The following is a 19566-nucleotide window of genomic DNA, read 5'->3' as shown; positions in this document are numbered from 1 at the left end:
CTGTCTTGAGATATTAAAGGAGTTTACGTTTTTAAAAGCAATTAAAGCTACTCTATATAGTTAGAAGGAAGAGGTTATCTTTATTTATTTTTCGTTCCCTAATAATGAACCTGAATCAAAATAGTTGAAAATTAATTCAACCAAAGTTTTGTTTGTTTGCACTTGCTATTAAACATTGCACCTATACTAGAAATATAAATGTGATTGTTCTCATTATTAAATGGCATTTCTTTGTGGAAGATTTGCCACAAGAAGTAGTAAGTGATAGCTAACAGCAATTCCAGTAAGTTTGGGGAAGAGCTTTCTTCTGACAACAGTTGTAGTGCTATTTTCATACTATAGAGCATAACTAAATTAAACTTAGCGCAAGCAAAGTTTACTTGGGTTAGTGCCTTTTCTTCTGTCTCTTATAAGTGATTGCATTTATTCTCTGCTAGGGAACACCTGAAAATTAGTGAAATCGTGGAGCTAGAGAAGCAATATTCCGAAATGGTGTCAAGATGTGAGCAGCAGGTACAGCCGGGTGTGCCTACAAATGGAGCATTTTAAAATTAGATTTTTGGTAAATGTAATTGACTGCTATATTTGCAAATCCAAGGAGAGTCAATTTGAAGCCATTTTTTTTCTCTAGGAAATCAAGTTGCAGAATTTGGAGCAAAATCTAACTGCTTCTGAGGAAGTTATTGTTTCTCTGCAGAAAACAAATGCTGCTGATAAGGTATGGATACAACTTGTGTACAAAATATCCTAAGTGTGTGTGTGTGAGCAAGAGAGAGAGAGTAGATATTGTTGCTTGGGTAATAATCTACAGTGGGGCCTCGCAAGACGAAATTAATCCGTTCCGCGATTCTCTTCGTCTAGCGGTTTTTCCGTCTTGCGAAGCAAGCCCATTGACAGCTTAGCGGATTAGCGCTATTAGCGGTCTAGCGGCTTTTAGCGATCAGCTGAGAAGCGGCTTATCAGCGGAACAGCTGATAAGCGGCTTAGCGCTTAGGGAAAGGGCGAAAAAAAGCGAAAAAAACCCGCGGGAACTCGCAAGATTTTTTTGTCTTGCGAGGCAACCCCATAGGGAAATTCGTTTAGCGAAGCGCCTCCAAAACGGAAAACCCTTTCGTCTAGCGGGTTTTCCGTCTTGCGAGGCGTTCGTCTTGCGGGGCACCACTGTATTTGTTCTTCAGGAAAGAAAAGGTTTCCCTTCTGTAGCAGGCATTCTGTATACAGTAAATCAAAGTTTTGCAATCCCAGTTATAAAAACTTTCATTTACTTAATTTATTTAGATGTGTGGAACCTAACGAGAGATAGAAATGTTTTCTCACAAACTTGACACTTTTTAAAGGTAAAGTTTTGGTTAAAGTGTTGATACATTTGTGGGTGTATGAGAGAGCCATTTACAAACACCATCCTGATGCTGGCCCAAGGAGATTAAAAACAAACTATTATTATTATTATTATTATTATTATTATTATTATTATTTACTTATACCCCGCCCATCTGGCCTGGTCTCCCCAGCCACTCTGGGCAGCTTCCAACAGAATATTAAAAACACAATAATACCTTGTGACATAGTTGCTATATGGAATTATATGCCTTAACAAATCAAGATCAATACAACATTGTTCTTTTTGTTGTAGGAAGTTGTGTCAGACCTGATGAACCAGATCCAGGACATGAGGTTATCCATTAGCCGGAAGACAGAGTGCATAGAAGGGCTTACAAGTGAGCTGGAGGACATAAAAGTATGTTCCATTCTTTCCCATAAGGTGATGTGTCAAAGTGGAGTAACAGATCAACAGCAGGTTGTGCCGAGTGCTTCTGTTTCTTTGGCTGGGCTGAAAACTGAACTTCGTGTATCACCTCCATAGACTAGAAAAACAGCTTTGAAATGTACATGCTAGAGCAGTAACCTAGATGTTCCAAAAGTCAGAAAAAGAAGTCTAGTGACAGAACATGGAGAAACCGTTAACAGTTAATAGGATATTCTAGCTGATGGTCTTTAACCGAGTATATAACTAATATTGTTAGATGGTCATCCTCTTGGGTGAATTATTTTGTGGTATTTTCTGAGTCACTAGATTTTTTTATTCCCCCTTAGTCTTCTAATTATGAAGAATTGTGGGTTTTTTCCAGTTTTCCAAATTTTATTTATACTTTTCAAGTTTATACATTTCACTACAATCATTTTAACATTTCAAAACTTGACTTCCTTCCCCCTCTTTCTGCGGTTCCTTAAATTTATTTTTAATACCCTCTGCATATCCAAATTAACTCAATTTGCTCATTTATTCACCTGCTTTATACCAATTATGAAGAATTGGTGGACTTTGTGATGTGTATCAGAATGGATGTAGTCAGCAATTATCTTTACTGACCTGTAGAAATATAGATCTAATATACGTTGTTTTCCTGACATATCTACATTCCTGCTTTCTTAGTGTAAATACAATTCTGCTTTGGCTGCAAAAGAGGAAAGCAGAGCAGTTATAGAAGATCAGGAGAAGCAAATTGAGGAGTTGAGAGAGGCCTTGGAGAGAGCACAAGCTGCTGACAGAATTGAGGTAAAGTCTTTGTTTATGGTGCTATTTCAGATTGTATCCCTGTTTAAAGCTGCCTATAGCATATATGATATATTTGCACAATCGTTTAGCAAGAATTGGGAATGAACATACTATTTACTGATGTGAGTGCTTTTGATCGAATCTCAACTGCCACCCTTTAAACCAGGGGTTGTCAACCTGGTCCCTACTGCCCACTTGTGGGTGTTTCAGAATTCTAGGTGAGCAATCACAGGTTCTACGACACAAGCTGAATCCAACTTCCATTGAGCACTGGTGGGCGGTAAGGAAATTTTACCATCAAGAAAGATGCATATATAAAAAAAGTTGACTACCCCTGTGTTAAACAATCAAATTTTGAATCCTTGCCGTGTGGAATAATGGTTTCGTCAGTGGTGGTGGTTGGAAACCAGTGAAGAGACATTTAGAGACATTACATTGGGACGCAGGTGGTGCTGTGGGTTAAACCACAGAGCCTAGGACTTGCCGATCAGAAGGTCAGCAGTTCGAATCCCCGCGACGGGGTGAGCTCCCGTTGCTCGGTCCATGCTCCTGCCAACCTAACAGTTCGAAAGCACGTCAAAGTGCAAGTAGATAAATAGGTACCGCTCCGGCAGGAAGGTAAACGGTGTTTCCGTGCGCTGCTCTGGTTCGCCTGTAGCAGCTTAGTCATGCTGGTCACATGACCCCGAAGCTGTACGCCGGCTCCCTCAGCTAATAAAGCAAGATGAGCGTCGCAATCCTAGAGTCGGCCATGACTGAACCTAATGGTCAGGGGTCCCTTTACCTTTACCTTTTAGGCTGCATTCCAGTACCTTGGATAAGTTCCACAAAATACCAAGCTCTTCTACAGTCCTTATGCTGAGAACTTGGCTATGGTATTTCTACTTTGCCCTGCGATAAAAAAAAATTGCTTTATCTACCTTAACTGTTGGCTATTTGCACCTAAGTAGCGCTGCAGAGAGCTTGCTGGGGAGACCATGCATTAAAAAGGGACTCAAAAATAACTTAAACAAGGTTTTAATAACAATAACAAAAACTCCTTATGCACTAAATACATCAACAACAAACCAGACCCAACCACCAACCCACCCCCAGGGTAATGGGAGAGCTAGGTGCTGCTCCTTATACAGTGGTGCCCCGCAAGACGAATGCCTCGCAAGACGGAAAACTCGCTAGACGAAAGAGTTTTCCGTTTTGGAGGTGCTTCGCAAAATGAATTTCCTATGGGCTTGCTTTGCAAGACGAAAATGTCTTGCGAGTTCCTGCGGGGTGTTTTTCCTTCCCCCCCCCCTTTTTCTAAGCCGATAAGCCGCTAAAAGCCGCTAAACCGCTAATAGCGCTAATCCGCTAAGCCATCAATGGGCTTGCTTCGCAAGACGAAAAAACCGCTAGACGAAGAGAATCGCGGAACGGATTCTTTTTGTCTTGCGAGGCACCACTGTATACTATACCCAATTGCTGACACAGCTTGATTAACACAACTCAGCACCACCTGCTATGTTTCACAGCTGTAAGACTGGGTCTCGTTATTTGCCCTGGCCTTGGCCCTTAAACACATACACAACTTGTAAAGCAATAATGAACCTTCACATTTTAAAGTGACCATTCAACATTAACATGCCCTCCAGAGAAAGCAGTATCTTCCTCTTTATATACTGTGGCTGTTCTTGCTTCAAGGGTAGAATCTGGGCCCTTAGCATAGAATGTGGTTTTTCTTCCAGTGTTGAAAGTTCTCCACGCATTTGCCTTTGTGAGATAACTTCATGCTTGGTGCTTTTCAAGGGGAGAAGACTCCCACAGTTCTGGTCCTGCCCGCTATGAAGTAACAGGGCTTTCAAAGAGCTCTAGCTCTCTGTACCTTTTTTTTTTCATGACAGCAGCTAGCCTCAGATATTTTAAATTTTTTATCTGACAATGTAACTGCAAGGAAGATTCTGTTGCATGTATTCACTGTGCCCCATGGAGGAGAGCATGTGCTTTTAACATTCAGCATGGAAATAGAACTGTTTAAACCACGCAGGAGGCTTTTTCTAATTAAGTTACACTCAGAGTTGTGGGTTAAACCACAGAGCCTAGGATTTGCCGATCAGAAGGTCGGCAGTTCAAATCCCTGCGACGGGGTGAGCTCCTGTTGCTCGGTCACTGCTCCTGCCCACCTAGCAGTTTGAAAACACGTCAAAGTGCAAGTAGATAAATAGGTACCACTCCGGCGGGAAGGTAAATGACATTTCTGTGCGCTGCTCTGGTTCACCAGAAGCGGCTTAGTCATGCTGGCCACATGACCTGGAAGCTGTAAGCCAGTTCCCTTGGCCAATAAAGCGAGATGAGTGCCGCAACCCTGGAGTCGTCCACGACTGGACCTAACGGTCAGGGGTCCCTTTACCTTTACCAGAGTTGCCACATTGAAAGTGATGATGTTTAGATTTATGTTCCTGCAGTGGATCCTTGGATTAATTGCCCCTCCCTTATGAATACACAAATCACACACCCTTACCTCACCATGTGGGCAGATAACCCCTTCCTTTTCCCCCTGCCTAGCTTTCTGTGCAGATTCTGGGTGACTTTGTCACCCTCTCACAAGGAGTAGCTTTTTAAAAAAATAAATGTATCTGTTTGTACATCCTTTTCTTCTTTCCCAAACTGACTCAGAAGTATCAGTGCTCTCACCACCACATAAATAAATCTGTAGTTTAGATTCATAACTCCATAGCAGGTTAAGGGTTTCATTTTGCACATTTTTTCTGGCTACTGCCTCAATTTAAACTATATTTGAGTTGTGTGGTTAAAAATAGTCCCGGGATGGGGAAGAAATAAGATAGTGATGTACTTGCACACATCTACTTTAGAATAAGATAACTTTTCCTAGAAATGCAATACAATATACAGTCGTACCTTGGTTCCCGAATAGCTTAATTGCCGAACAAATCGACTCCCAAACACTGCAAACCCGGAAGTAAGTGTTCCAATTTGCGAATGTTTTTCGAAAGCCAAACATCTGACGCGGCTTCCGCTTGAGTGCAGGAAGCTCCTGCAGCCAGTCAGAAGTCGCGCCTTGGTTTTCAAACGGTTCCGGGAGTCAACCAGACTCGAGAACCAAGGTACCACTTATCAACCTAGTTTTGTGTTTATAATTCTGTATAACGGACTGCAGTTATGGAAACTATTGCATTTATTTTTAAAGGGCAGCTGAGGAAAAATAGAGGGGCTGTGAAGGCTATGTATATTACCATGTTCTTTATACCATGGGCCATATAATCACTAGGCTATTTGTTGTTGCTGCTGCTGCTCTTTGCTTTACATAGAAAGAGATTATTTGTGAAGAACTACAACATACTACTGAGCAGCTGAGCAGTTTAACAGAAGCTTCTAAAAAACATGCGGCGCTTCTTCAGTCTGCACAAGAAGACCTAATTAGGAAAGAAGCATTGATCCAAGAACTTCAGGAACAGGTAAATATGAACATTACCACCTCTGACAAATGGTGGAAGAGGAAGAACAAGCTTATTGGCCTGGCCCGACCTATCCTAGCCCAGACTGGTTGCTTTTGTGCTGTTATAAGAACGTCTATGTTTAGACATAATGCTCAACTATGACTTAGGGCTGGGGTCACTAATATGGGCACAGTGGCACTTTTGAGGTCTTCTACTAGTTCCTGCCAAGACTGAGCTCCCACTTCAGGATCTCATGGGTTGCCATTATTTTTACGATTGTGTGGTGTCCTCAAAACAGCCACCAAATCATAGGCCAACTCTGTTGGTAGTTTTGAAATGTTGGCTCCCAGCCTAGGGTCTCCCCCCCCTTTTTTTTTTTTTTTTTAAGATCATGGCAAGCACCAGACTGACTATTTTTTCTGTGCCAGTCCACCAGGGGTGGGTGAGATTGCCAAAGTCATTTTCCCCAGAACCCCACCTATGGTGCTTCTTGCACCATGGGATCCAATAACTGCAGGAGCAACTTTGCAATATGGGGTTTCTCCTCTCACACACCCCCTTTAATTTCTTCTGCCATTGCAACCATAGCAGCTTGCACCGGCTATGGCTAGAAACCCAAATGCAGTCCCTTTTGGTATTGGTTCCTTACTAGTGTAAGTAGACTATGAGTATACATCAGTTCAAATGTCACAACAGACTAAGGATACAAAGGAAACCCATTAGCAACTGGAGATGTGTTATCCAGATTGAAATGCTTTCATGCTACCTCAGTATAAAAGTCTAACGTGTGTTCCCAGAGACCCTTGCAGATGTGTATTGTTTTATAATGCATGGTAGACTTAGAAACTAGCAGGATGAAACATTTGGAAATATTCCAGATTCTCAGGAGAAATATCTAGAACCATGTTTGCTGCCTACGTTAGTCAAGATAGGCAACAATTTGTGACCTTTGAATACCGGTATTTTGATCTGTTGCCGTTTTCTACAGCTGGACAAAAGGACAGGAGAACTGGAAAACAGGAGAAGTGAATATGAAGCTAAAGTGCGCCAGATAGACCAGTTTATGGACTCTGCAGTCACAACCCTTCCACAGGTATGATTGTTCTTAGGAAATCTTTTTTTATTATTATTACCTACAGTTACTTCCATGAAATGTATACCTTCAAGTTTGTCTGTCAAAAGAGAGGTCCTAATCTATAATTAGGCAAAGAGCTGTGCTAGAGGTAGAAGGCTGTTCATTATTGCCCCTGTTGTGAATGCCCTTTTTCATTGCCAATCAAATAAAATGGTAATTTGAGCCTTTGGACTAAGTGGCTGCAAAAAATGGCGAGAATTTGTGTTTTTTTTGACTGAGCAATGCCTGTATAAAGGTTTCATGAATTTGTCCCGTAAGCAACTTGTGGTATATTCTAAAAGAGTTTCCTGCTTAACTGTTCAAATGGTTTTGTGTTTCCTTGACAGAGCCCTCGAACTCCTCCCAACAGTCTGGCAAGATTGTTTGAAACACATGAGCAAGAGATAGCAGATAGGACAGCCTCTGCAATTACCCTGGAATGTCTTGTATCCGAATTAAATGAAGAAAGAGATGCTAAAAATAGTGAAATTCTAAGACTAAAGGTAAATGCTTCAAGCACTTTGTACACTGAATCTGATCTTTTGTGAACTGTTGTAGTGTACATGCTTAAAGTGCTGCCATTTTGAAAATATGATCTTAATAATCTTGATGGAGCGTATTTTTGAAAGGAGCAAAGAGCAAACATGCCATTGGGCAAACAGAGATTGGAGAGAGTTTAGTGACTTCTTTTGTTGATGTGAAGCATGCAAATTTGGTACGGACTTCAAGAATAGCTGTTATGAAATGCTTATTTCAAATCAACGGAATCATATTGTCCTCTTGTTTAGGCTCAGTTATGTGAATTGGAAAACCTCCGTCTGGAAATGCAGGAATTAATGGAAAGCAACAGAAATCTGCAGAGCCAGCTTGAAGAAGTGAAGAGAGGAAGAAAGATCAGGTACAAATCAGTGCCAAATAATAGGATGGCTTGTGTACAATTATTCAGTAACAACTAAAGGGAACATGTTTTGTTTTGCAGAATTTGAACTGATAGTTTGAAATGTTACTGGATTTTGCCTCCCAACAGGGAGGGACATTGCCTCCCCTGTTCAGGGAGCAAGTCTTTCTGCAGCACAAATGAGAGGCGGGGGCTGTAGATCGCTCAAGCACTTGGATTCGGGGCTTTTCCCCATTGTGGCACTGGTTCTGTTCTGCCAGAGGACAGGCAGCTATCAGTCTGGTAGAGCTAGCTCAGAAACCAGCACATGTTTCAAAATATGCAGCAGCACAGCATGCATAATTATAGGAATGTGGCCTAGGTATCAGAGTGCCCTTCTAAGGTGCTCTGGAGGGAACAAAAGAGACAAGATGAGAGCTTTTCCAGAATTTGAGCGTTTCTTCAGAAAGTAAAACACAGGCAATTTGCAGGTTAACCATTGAAGACTGTCCCAGAAAAAAAGGACTGGTGGGGACAATGAGGAGGAGGCGGCGTCAGTGTTTGCAGGGCAGGGGGTGAGATTGAACTGGTGGAAGTTGGAAAGTTGACCCCTTTCATTATGCCCTGTCCAAAACACAGAAGTGTGTGGACCATAGAGTTAGGGCAAAAGGAGGTGGGAAAAGACTATTCTCAACCACAGCTAGAACCTACTGGGTGCAGGAGTACAGAACAAGCCACCTAGAGCCAGGAGTTCAGAGTCAGTCAAGTTGCAGTAAGACATTTTCAGGAATCACCTAGAGTTTAAGGGTTAAAGGTGTGAGTTTGAGCACCAAGCTCAAGAGCCAGCCAGACTGAACTGTTCCCAGCAAGGCCACTCTTGGATCTCGGAGTCTTGCTTGAATCTCACACCAAGTTTCAAGGTCTAAGACCAGTTACAGTCTTTGAAAACAATACTATAGAGTAGATTGGGTCCTGGAATTTCCTGGGGAACAATGGGGGTATGATTATCTTTGTCTTTCTGCCCTGAACTTACAGAGAAGGAGGTGTGGATTCTAGGTGGGCTTACTTCTTGTAAGGACACTTAAAACACCCAGGGTTCTCCATATACAACTGAGAAGCAATACATCTTGCCTTAATTAAATAGGAAAATTGAGGAGGCTAAGCGTAGGTGATTCCAAGAGGTCCCAGTCCAATGAATAGACACTCCTATGCCCATCTTGATATAGAATGCTGGCAGGAAACTGCAAAAGCATTTTGTCCTAGCTTGCTAGATTTTGCCAATTTACATATGCAGACTAAATGGAAACTTGAGCCAAGGTGGTCCTGGAGGGACCCAAAATGGAGGTGAGCTGGTGCACACTGGCAAAACTCCTCTGTTTCCAGAGATGCTTTGGAGCTGCAGATGAGACATGATGTCGTGGGATCACGACCTATTTCCTGGCCTTTTTACATTCCTTTGTCTTTGTGGTGTAGCATACCTAATCCATAAACTCAATAGGTAGCCTTGCCCTGCCACCATCCGCAATATGCGGAATAGTGATACTCGAAGATCTTGTATTTCACATGGTCCAAATACTTTTTAAAAATCCGATATTTAAATGGTAATTAATAATTACTTGTTATTATTAACAGCAGCAGGAGACTTTTTCAGGTGGTTCACAATTTAGCGGAACCACCTGCAACATCAGGGCCCAGTATGGGCCACATGTTCTCCTGCAATGATTTTGCAAAGTTTTTTGCAGATAAAATCGCTCAGATTCGGGAAGAAGTAGACTCTACCGTGGGAGCAGGGCTGGGGCGGGAGAGTGCTAGAGTTCTGTCTAGTCAAGTTGAGTGGGATCAGTTCCAATCTGTTACCTCCGAGGATGTGGACAAGCTGCTTGGACGAGTGAAACCAACCACCTGTCTCCTGGATCCTTGCCCATCCTGGCTTATAAAAGCTAGCCGGGAAGGACTGGGCGATGGGCTTCGTGGGGTGGTGAATGCTTCCCTCCGTGAGGGAGCCTTCCCAGACCCGCTGAAAGAGGCGGTTATTAAACCGCTTCTTAAAAAACCATCTTTAGATGCGGCCACGATGGCCAACTATCGCCCAGTCTCAAATCTTCCATTCTTGGGCAAGGTGATTGAGCGAGTGGTTGCCGAACAACTCCAGGCACGCCTGGAAGAAGCGGACCATTTGGATCCCTTCCAATCGGGATTCAGGCCTCATCATGGGACTGAAACTGCCTTGGTCGCACTGGTTGATGACCTCCGGCGGGCTAGGGACAAAGGTGAGAGCTGTTTCCTAGTTCTGCTGGATCTCTCAGCGGCGTTTGATACCATCGACCATAACATCCTTCTGGACCGTCTTGAGGGGCTGGGAGCTGGGGGCACTGTCATACAGTGGTTCCGCTCCTTCCTCCTGGGCCGTGTTCAGAAAGTGGGGGGGGGATGAGTGTTCAGACCCCTGGGCTCTCACTTGTGGGGTGCCTCAGGGTTCTGTCCTCTCCCCCATGCTTTTCAACATTTACATGCAGCCGCTGGGAGAGATCATCAGGAGGTTGGGCTGGGTGTTCATCAGTATGCGGATGATACCCAGCTCTACCTCTCTTTTAAATCAGAACCAGTGAGGGCGGTGAAGGTCCTGTGTGAGTGTCTGGAGGCGGTTGGGGGATGGATGGCGGCTAACAGATTGAGGTTGAATCCTGACAAGACAGAAGTACTGTTTTTGGGGGACAGGAGGCGGGCAGGTGTGGAGGATTCCCTGGTCCTGAATGGGGTAACTGTGCCCCTGAAGGACCAGGTGCGCAGCCTGGGAGTCATTTTGGACTCACAGCTGTCCATGGAGGCACAGGTCAAATCTGTGTCCAGGGCAGCTGTTTACCAGCTCCATCTGGTACGTAGGCTGAGACCCTATCTGCCTGCGGACTGTCTCGCCAGAGTGGTGCATGCTCTGGTTATCTCCCGCTTGGACTACTGCAATGCACTCTACGTGGGGCTACCTTTGAAGGTGACTCGGAAACTACAACTAATCCAGAACGCGGCAGCTAGACTGGTGACTGGGGGCGGCCGCCGAGACCACGTAACACCGGTCTTGAAAAACCTACATTGGCTCCCAGTACGTTTCCAAGCACAATTCAAAGTGTTGGTGCTGACCTTTAAAGCCCTAAACGGCCTCAGTCCAGTATACCTGAAGGAGCGTCTCCGCCCCCATCATTCTGCCCGGACGCTGAGGTCCAGCGCCGAGGGCCTTCTGGCGGTTCCCTCATTGCGAGAAGCAAAGCTACAGGGAACCAGGCAGAGGGCCTTCTCGGTAGTGGCGCCCGCCCTGTGGAACGCCCTTCCAGCAGATGTCAAAGCGGTAAACAACTACCTGACATTCAGAAGACATCTTAAGGCAGCCCTGTTTAGGGAAGTTTTTAACGTGTGATATTTTACTGTATTTTTGGTTTTTATGGAAGCCGCCCAGAGTGGCTGGGGAGGCCCAGCCAGATGGGCGGGGTATAAATAATAAATTATTATTATTATTATTATTATTATTATTATTATTATTATTATTATTATTATGTTATAATTGTATAAAGTGTTTTGCATGTTTTAAGTTGCTGTTGATTGTAACGTTGCGATCTGCCCTGGAACCTTGTGAGCGGTGGGCAAGAAGTCTTATTTATAAAGAAATAAATCAAAATAAACTATTTCTCATCCTTGGGTTTCTTGACAGCGGCACAAAGTATCCAGATATTAAAGACCTAAGGGAAAGAGATAAGGAAATTGCGGAAGGAAAACTAGCAAAGGTACTTGCATCTTTTGGTTTAATTATGGCTGTCTTGTTTTGAATTTGGTTATTGCTCATGTCCTTGACTTGAACTATTGGTTTAACTTTGACTATTTTGATTATGTTATTTCAGTCAAGTTTATTATACAGAAAAAGTAAAAAAGAAATTAGTTAATTCGGATGGATTGCTCTGGATTCAACTCCCTGCTTGCTCCCCCACGACTTTGCGGGCGGGGAGGGGGGGAGTTGTCCTAACCACAATCCCTGGTAGATGCATATATCACAGTCATATGTTAAAAAAGCAATGTTGTTACTATGGAAACTTATCTTTACAATGTACTTTCCATCAACATCAAGTCTTTTAACAGTTGCAGAGCTAACAGCAAGCACTGAAATGGAGATAAATTGCATTTTTCTTCAAGAATATAACAACGTTCTATAGGTGACTATAGTTACAGATACAGGCAACCCCCCATTTACTGTTGGTTATTTACAGTTTAGTAGCGCTGCAGAGAGCTTGCTGGGGAGACCATGCATTAAAAAGGGACTCAAAAATAACTTAAACAAGGTTTTAATAACAAAAACAAAAAGTCCTTATACACTAAATACACCAACAACAAACCAGACCCAACCACCAACCCATCCCCCAGGGTAATGAGGGAGCTAGGTGCTGCTCCTTATATACTATACCAGGGGTCTGCAACCCGCGGCTCCGGAGCCGCATGTGGCTCTTTTACATCTTTGCCGCGGCTCCGGGGCGGATACTAGCAAAGGGTGGAGGCGCATTGTGTGCCCCGACACTCCCCACTGTGGCGGGCGCTGTACTGACTGTGACGTCGCATGGGGGAGGTGCGTGTGTTAGTCCCGCACCGTCCCGACGTCACCTTCCCGCCTGCTGTCAGATCGGACATTAAGGTAAGAAACAATATATGCAGTGTTATATTTGTTTTAAATGTCGCAGTGGTTTTGCGGCTCCCAGTTTTTTTTTCTTCGGAAACGGGTCCAAGTGGCTCTTTTTGTCTTAAAGGTTGCAGACCCCTGTACTATACCCAATTGCTGACACAGCTTGATTAACACAACTCAGCAGCACCTATGTTTCACAGCTGTAAGACTGGGTCTTGTTATCTGCCTTGGCCCTGGCCCTTAAAGACATACACAACTTGTAAAGCAATAATGAACCTTCACATTTTAAAGTGACCATTCAACATTTACATGGGAGTTACGTTCCAAGATGCAGTGTTTTTAAGTGAAATCACATACAGTGGTACCTCAGGTTAAGTACTTAATTCGTTCCGGGGGTCTGTTCCTAACTTGAAACTGTTCTTAACCTGAAGCACCACTTTAGCTAATGGGGCCTCCTGCTGCCACCGCACCGCTGAAGCAAAGTTCATAACCCAAGGTACTATTTTTGGGTTAGCAGAGTCTGTAACCTGAAGCGTATGTAACCTGAGGTACCACTGTACATTTGAAACACCATTGGAAAAAGCCTGCAAACGGCATCTAAACCTCTGGAAACCCTTGAGAAACCCTTTAAAAAACCAGCAGCACTTACCAGAAGCCAAGCTCCTCCACAATTGCTCCCTATAAACCTCCTTGCTCTCCACAGGCCTCAACGGTTGGTGCAAGGGCTCCTGGGATTACATTTGCAAAGGATTGTGGGATTGCTAACCACTGTTCTCGTGCTCCTTTTGCCCTTTCTGGGCTCATTTAGGGCCATTTTAAAAGTCACATGTATTTTGTGCATAGACTTGCATAAATTGGTCATTGCCAATTTCAGATTACTTGACTGTTGCTGAATAATGTATCATTGCTGCTATAACTTCTAAATACCAGTTAAGTACAGTTCTATTTTATTTCTTTCTTTTTTTTCAGAGTAAAGCGCTGGAAGAAACACTGAAAGTTACATCAGAGTAAGCTGACAATTTCTGAATTGATTAAAAACATAAACCATTTGCACAGATATTAACCATTCACTTACACAGCTAAGCTAAGTATGCATAGCACAAAATACTCACTTTTAAGATTAAGAAAACAAGGGTTCCAAAGTGACTTGGCTTTCTGAAACATCAATTTCTTCCTTGCTTTTAGCCAGCAGATGGCATCAGAAAACTTGCATATTTGCCACAAGACTGTTTTCTAATTAAGTACTTTTTACAAATTTTAATCACATGAAGCTGGTTTGGAACCAAAGATTATGTGCAAATTAAACTGAGTACAGTAGAACCAGATTACAAGGAAGGAAATGTGTTTTTAATTGATTGATTTATAATGTTTATAGCCTGCATTATAGCCCTCAAAGCAGCTTTCAAAAGGTTCTCACAATAAATGATGGAGGCAAGTCTTTCTGGCAGTTAGCAGACGTTGTTACAATTCATACCTTAATGCTTATGTTGAAAATTCCTGGATTACAACACTATAAATGATAGCCTACATGGCAAAAACAGTAATCGGTCAGTTGCAATTATTAGGGTTTTATGCATAAGAAGTCTCAAATCAGTTTCATAACTGATGTGAGAAACTGACAAAAAATCCAGGAGCTGTTAGCTACTTTCAGAAATTATTTCTGTGAAACAGGAATTCATGGCATCAGTTTTGAGATTGAGAGGCAGGTAGAATAACACTGTTGTTAGGAAAAGTAGAAGTGAAAATAATATAACTGTTAAGAAAGAAGTAGTGCAATATTAGATTATAGCAACAGGCAATTATCATGACGCCCGCATTATTTTCTGTCCGTGCAGTCTTCTCTATTTGAGGGCCCGATTCTGATTTCAAACATTTTTCTAGGAAATGAAACATGCTGTTCTACCCCTTTCCTCTTTCTAGCATTGTCAACATCAACAGCAAAGGAAGCTTCTAATTAAAACTTAAATCAATGTGTGTTGTAATGGTTTTTAATCAATGTTTAATGAAAGCCATACAGAGGTATAAATGATGTACTTCTACAGATCACCTGCCTATTGATCTAAGCACCTTGGTGTTCTCCAAAGTTTAAATATTGTTATACTTGCATTAGTTTATAAAACCTATGTGGTTTCTTCTCCCAGCAGAATATGGGGGACATGCAATCCAATTCTACACATGTTTATTCAGAAATAAGTCTCCCTGAGCTCAGTGGGACTTGCCTGAAACTAAGATAGGACAGGATTGTAATCTCAGTTAGTAAAAGCTGCTACTAAGTATGCAACTAAGCATCATTGTCTGATTTAGGACACAGTGCTAAACCCTATCGAAGGTACTGACTTTTTTCTGTCTCTGGTGTAAGTTCCAATCAAAGTGAAAGTTTCCAAATCGCCTGGGGTGAACAGTGAAATAATGACACTGGGTTTTTTTGCTGTCCTAATTTTAAGAACACAATCACTCACAGGGATCAGCGGTGTGTAAAAAAACCCCCACATCATAGCTTTAGCTGGATTGTGTCCTTATTCCGCGATTGGTAATGATAATTCTGCTACACCTCTTGTCATACGAATTGAGATTTTATCTTGCCTAGCTTGCCAATCTTTTTCGTTTTCTTAGAACACCTTCGCATAGCACTGCTCTTGCTTCTTTGAGCAGGAAGAAAAAATGCTGAAACTATAACGCCAGTTTGGCCTAAATAAATCATAAGCTGTATTCCCTCTTGTTTTTTTTATTATTTATAATTTGTTTTCCAAAAATGTTCTGTACAACTTATGACAGCAATAAAATGACTGTAAAAAAGCAGTGCATTATTTATACATACATTAAGGGTGATAACCCAGCATTAATCTTGGAGCAGACCCAGTGAAATTGAGTATCGTCCAAAGCTCTCACAAGAGGGTTTTGGGTGTTTTTTTTAAGCAACATCTTAAACCTGGGGTGGGAAACCTTTTTTTTTCCTATCAGGGCCCCGTGACTCTCTCTCACACACAGAAATCAGTTGGGGTCCACACACAAACAGCACCTGCAGAAAGCTTTGAAAGTGCTGAGAGCTTTTCAACGGCATTCCTCCCCACCTGAAGTGAGCTTTGAAGGTACAGATCAGGTCAGCTGACGTAACACCTGATCCACACTTTTCAAGGGTATCTGAGGCTGGATAAAATGAAGCAATGGTCCAATTTGACCCCCTTGGCCATTGATTCTCCAGCCCTGTCGGAAATGTTCCAGTGATCACACAGATCTTTTCCCTAAAGAGCAGAGAAGTGATTCAGAATAATTGAGAATCTACATGCTTCTGTGATATTATTTTGAAAGAGGAGAAAATCCACCCTTTTACTTTTATCTATTGTGTGAACAAATGTGTGGTAAAACTCATCCTTGGTCTGTAAAGCTACAGTGTGATGTGGTAGAATTACCTTAGTGATCATGAGGGCAGATGAAGGGATTAGAATCATAGACTTGTAGAGTGGGAAGGTAACCTAAGGATCATCTAGTCTAACCCCCCGCAATGCAGGAAAATGCAGGGATTGAACCTGCAACCTTGGCGTTACCATATTCTAACCAATTGAGCTAATAGTGTGTCAGTTCACCAAATTATTCTCAAATAAAAGAGTTGTGCTTTCCTCCCCGCACTCCCATGACCCGAACGAGGGTGAGAGTTCAGGATATGAAGGCATCATCTAATGTTTACTTCCAAGTAGCAAATACTGGAAGATCCGGCAATTAAGTTCTAGCTAGTGATAAATTTCCACTATATTTTAAAAGTGTAAAATTCCGCATTTGGAAAAAGAAAAGTTGGAAACTCCTGCTGCAGAATAAATAGTGGTGAATAAAGTTCTTAGAGGGGCAGTCAGTTTCACAATGTCTCTGTGTACAATCACTTTTGGCAGGTTAGAAGAAGCCAGGAGGGAGCTTAGAAGCAAGGAGGCTGCCTTTCAGGGAATGCTTCAAGAGGTGGAACGAACAAGAGCTTTGGAGTTTAAGGCCTTCACCGAGAAAGAAGAAATGAGATCAAAACTGGAGGAAACCTACGAAGAGAGGGCAAAAATTGAAAAGGTTTGTTTGCTGTGAGTTGGGTTGTGAGTTTGAACAAAAATAGAGCAAGTTCGTACCACATGTGAGAGATTTTCAAGTAGGCTTAAATGTGGGGGTTGTCTTAAGTCCATGATCCCTGGAATCATGGTCAAATGGTCATGGGATGATGAGATTTGCAGTCCAGCAAAATCTGGAGAAGGACCACAATATAGCTATCCTTGCTTTCAAGAAAGCATTAAAGATATAGCTCATGGGTAGGCAAACTAAGGCCTGGGGGCCGGATCTGGCCCAATCGCCTTCTAAATCCGGCCCGCGGATGGTCCAGGAATCAGTGTGTTTTTACATGAGTAGAATGTTTCCTTTTATTTAAAATGCATCTCTGGGTTATTTGTGGGACATAGGAATTTGTTCATTTTTTCCCCTCCAAAATATAGTCCAGCCCCCCCACAAGGTCTGAGGGACAGTGGACCAGCCCCAGCTGAAAAGGTTTTCTGACCCCTGGGTTGTATTCTTTGCCTTTAAGCTACATTCACTATTGCTCTGGTGCTTCTCTTGAAATACAGGAGATGTCCTCGCTAAGGAAGCAGATTGAGTATCTTGCCGAAGAGAACGGGAAGTTGGTTGGTCACCAGAATTTAAATCAGAAGATCCAGTACCTTGTGAAGTTGAAGAAAGATAATGCTAAACTGATGGAGGTAAAATGAGATGAGAATCAATTTAGCTTCCGATGGGAGCTGGAACAAATACTTGATGAAGAAAATACTTTTGTACACTTAATAGATCTAATTTTCGGCCTTTCCATTCAACATTCTCTGGGGTTCCTACTTTGAGATAGGAGCTCTTCTTTCTAGTTTCTTGAGCCCACACTCAAGTAGCTTGGTTCACAGATCCGAGTTTCTAAATATATAAGCATGCCTGGGTGTCTGCATTTAACACTTGCAATTCTCGTTGAGTGTTGTTCTCTCTTTTGCAGACAGTTCAAGTGCTTCGTGTTGAAAACGCTTTTTTGAAAAGAAAGAGTGAATTTGATCAAGATCCATCGTGAAACGGCACCAAGAGTTTTAATTCTATTCACAAAGACATGCGACTGGGCTTCATCCTTCCTAGCAAAACGTCTCAATCAGGGTTGCTGCGAATTATGTTACAAATTCTGAGTAAAGCCTTCTTGCTGCAGATAGATCTTCTGCCTCAGTGAAATTCTCCTTTCTTACCAAGCCATGGTGCTAATTCAGTCTCGTGTTGTAGGTGCTGGGATTATCACCATGACTCCTTATTGATGTACTGTATTCGTGTGAATTTTTAAGTTCCTTACCTTTCCTAGATGAATCCCTTTAGCACTTCTTTCAGAATGTGTATATACTGAATGTGAGGAAAATTAGATGAATTGTTGAATTGTTAATTTTTCTACTAGTAGGTTTTTCTTTCTTCAGTAAAACAAAACTAAGTTTATATTTGATACTATAGGCAGTGTGAACTGCTTTTTTATTTGTAATTAATGGTCATTTTTAGCCAAACACCCTACAATATAAAAACATTCCTGTAAACGGTCCAAGACCAATATTAAACATAATTGTCAGCATTGCCATCTAACTAGCAGTGGTTGTGTGTGTCAACTGTACCCAGCTCATCCTGGAAGATCACAACAAACATTATTAAGCAGACGGAATAAAATTAATGGATGCCTATTACAGAACACTGGGAACGTTAGAATTTAAAACTGGTGCACGGGCACCAGAGGCAATAAACGAAAATATGTTGTGAAATTAAGTTGGCTCTGCAGAAATTGGCCTGGATAATAACTTGTTTCTTTTTCTTTTCTTTTCTTTTTGTATTTAATTTTTACTAGTTTTCCAAACTTTAACAAATAAATCCAAATTAATTAAACATTTTTAAAAATGATTAGGTTTTCCGCTCCTGTTGCATACATGTTATAAGAAAAAAAACCTCTTTTTCCCTTATGGGGTACCCAAGAGCCCATATAGAGTCCTCTATTTAAGTTCTCTATCGGTAGGAGAAAATAACAGAGGCCAACCAGAGAATATTGAGAAGCAAGGCAGCTAGTAAGCCTGATCTTTATTAAAGCTGTTGCAACAGGGTATTCCCCACACAAGGGGGGGGGGGGGAGAGACCTCGAGCACAGGCGCACAAGCCCTTATATATACATTTTAAATTGCTTGCCCTGGAGTCCAAGACCACCCCCAGAAACGTCATACCTACATCACAGGAAAGGCGGTGAACAACAGAAATCTGAGTGCATTGTTTATCTCCTGTCTGGCAAGTTACCTGATTGCATTATCTGGGTTTTGGCCACTCTTTTGTTATTAAAGGTAAAGGGACCCCTGACCGTTAAGTCCAGTCAACTGGGGTTGCGGTGCTCATCTCGCTTTCTTGGCCGAGGAAGCTAGATTGCAGCTTCTGGGTCATGTGGCCAGTATGACTAAGCCGCTTCTGGCGAACCAGAGCAGCTCACGGAAACACTGTTTACCTTCCCGCCAGAGCGGTACCTATTTATCTGCTTGCACTTTGATGTGCTTTCGAACTGCTAGGTTGGCAGGAGCTGGGACCGAGCAACAGGAGCTCACCCCTTCATGGGGATTCGAACCGCCGACCAAGCCTTAGGCTCTGTGGTTTAACCCACAGCGACACCAGCACTCCCTTTTGTCATTATAACTACTTAATTCCTGAATCTAAGTCACAGGCTCACACCCTGTTCATACTGTATCTTGAATGTGCCCTTAAGACAGGATTTGTGAGGAAAGAGACAATGGGGAGGTTTCCCACTTTGACCTTAAAATTCTTATACACGTGTCCAAATCTTCCTGATGTAGCTGCTTCCTGGCTCTTTTTCAATCCTCTTCTCATCCCTCTGTTCTTTTTAAGCCATTTGCATAGCTATCCGCT

At 42.4% G+C, this 19566-nt stretch overlaps 1 protein-coding gene across 1 annotated transcript in view; it reads left to right on the top strand.

The window, feature by feature from the left end:
* Positions 1-18428, top strand: part of KIF15 (kinesin family member 15) — a 48650-nt gene extending 30222 nt beyond the window's left edge. Inside the window, exons 23-35 of the mRNA XM_081881862.1 lie at positions 438-513; positions 632-718; positions 1634-1738; positions 2435-2557; positions 5860-6006; positions 6977-7081; positions 7450-7605; positions 7891-8000; positions 11680-11752; positions 13606-13643; positions 16521-16686; positions 17229-17360; positions 17639-18428. Coding sequence (XP_081737988.1) covers positions 438-513; positions 632-718; positions 1634-1738; positions 2435-2557; positions 5860-6006; positions 6977-7081; positions 7450-7605; positions 7891-8000; positions 11680-11752; positions 13606-13643; positions 16521-16686; positions 17229-17360; positions 17639-17710 — 1390 coding nt within the window. The 3' untranslated portion in view covers positions 17711-18428. The remainder of the gene's footprint in view (positions 1-437; positions 514-631; positions 719-1633; positions 1739-2434; positions 2558-5859; positions 6007-6976; positions 7082-7449; positions 7606-7890; positions 8001-11679; positions 11753-13605; positions 13644-16520; positions 16687-17228; positions 17361-17638) is intronic.
* The last annotated feature ends 1138 nt before the right edge of the window (positions 18429-19566 follow it).

This window comes from Podarcis erhardii, assembly GCF_964252035.2.
Source record: "Podarcis erhardii genome assembly, chromosome: 12".
In the NCBI taxonomy this organism is placed as follows: domain Eukaryota; kingdom Metazoa; phylum Chordata; class Lepidosauria; order Squamata; family Lacertidae; genus Podarcis; species Podarcis erhardii.
Note: the sequence above shows the minus strand (reverse complement) of the source record. Positions and strands in the feature narration are given on the sequence as shown.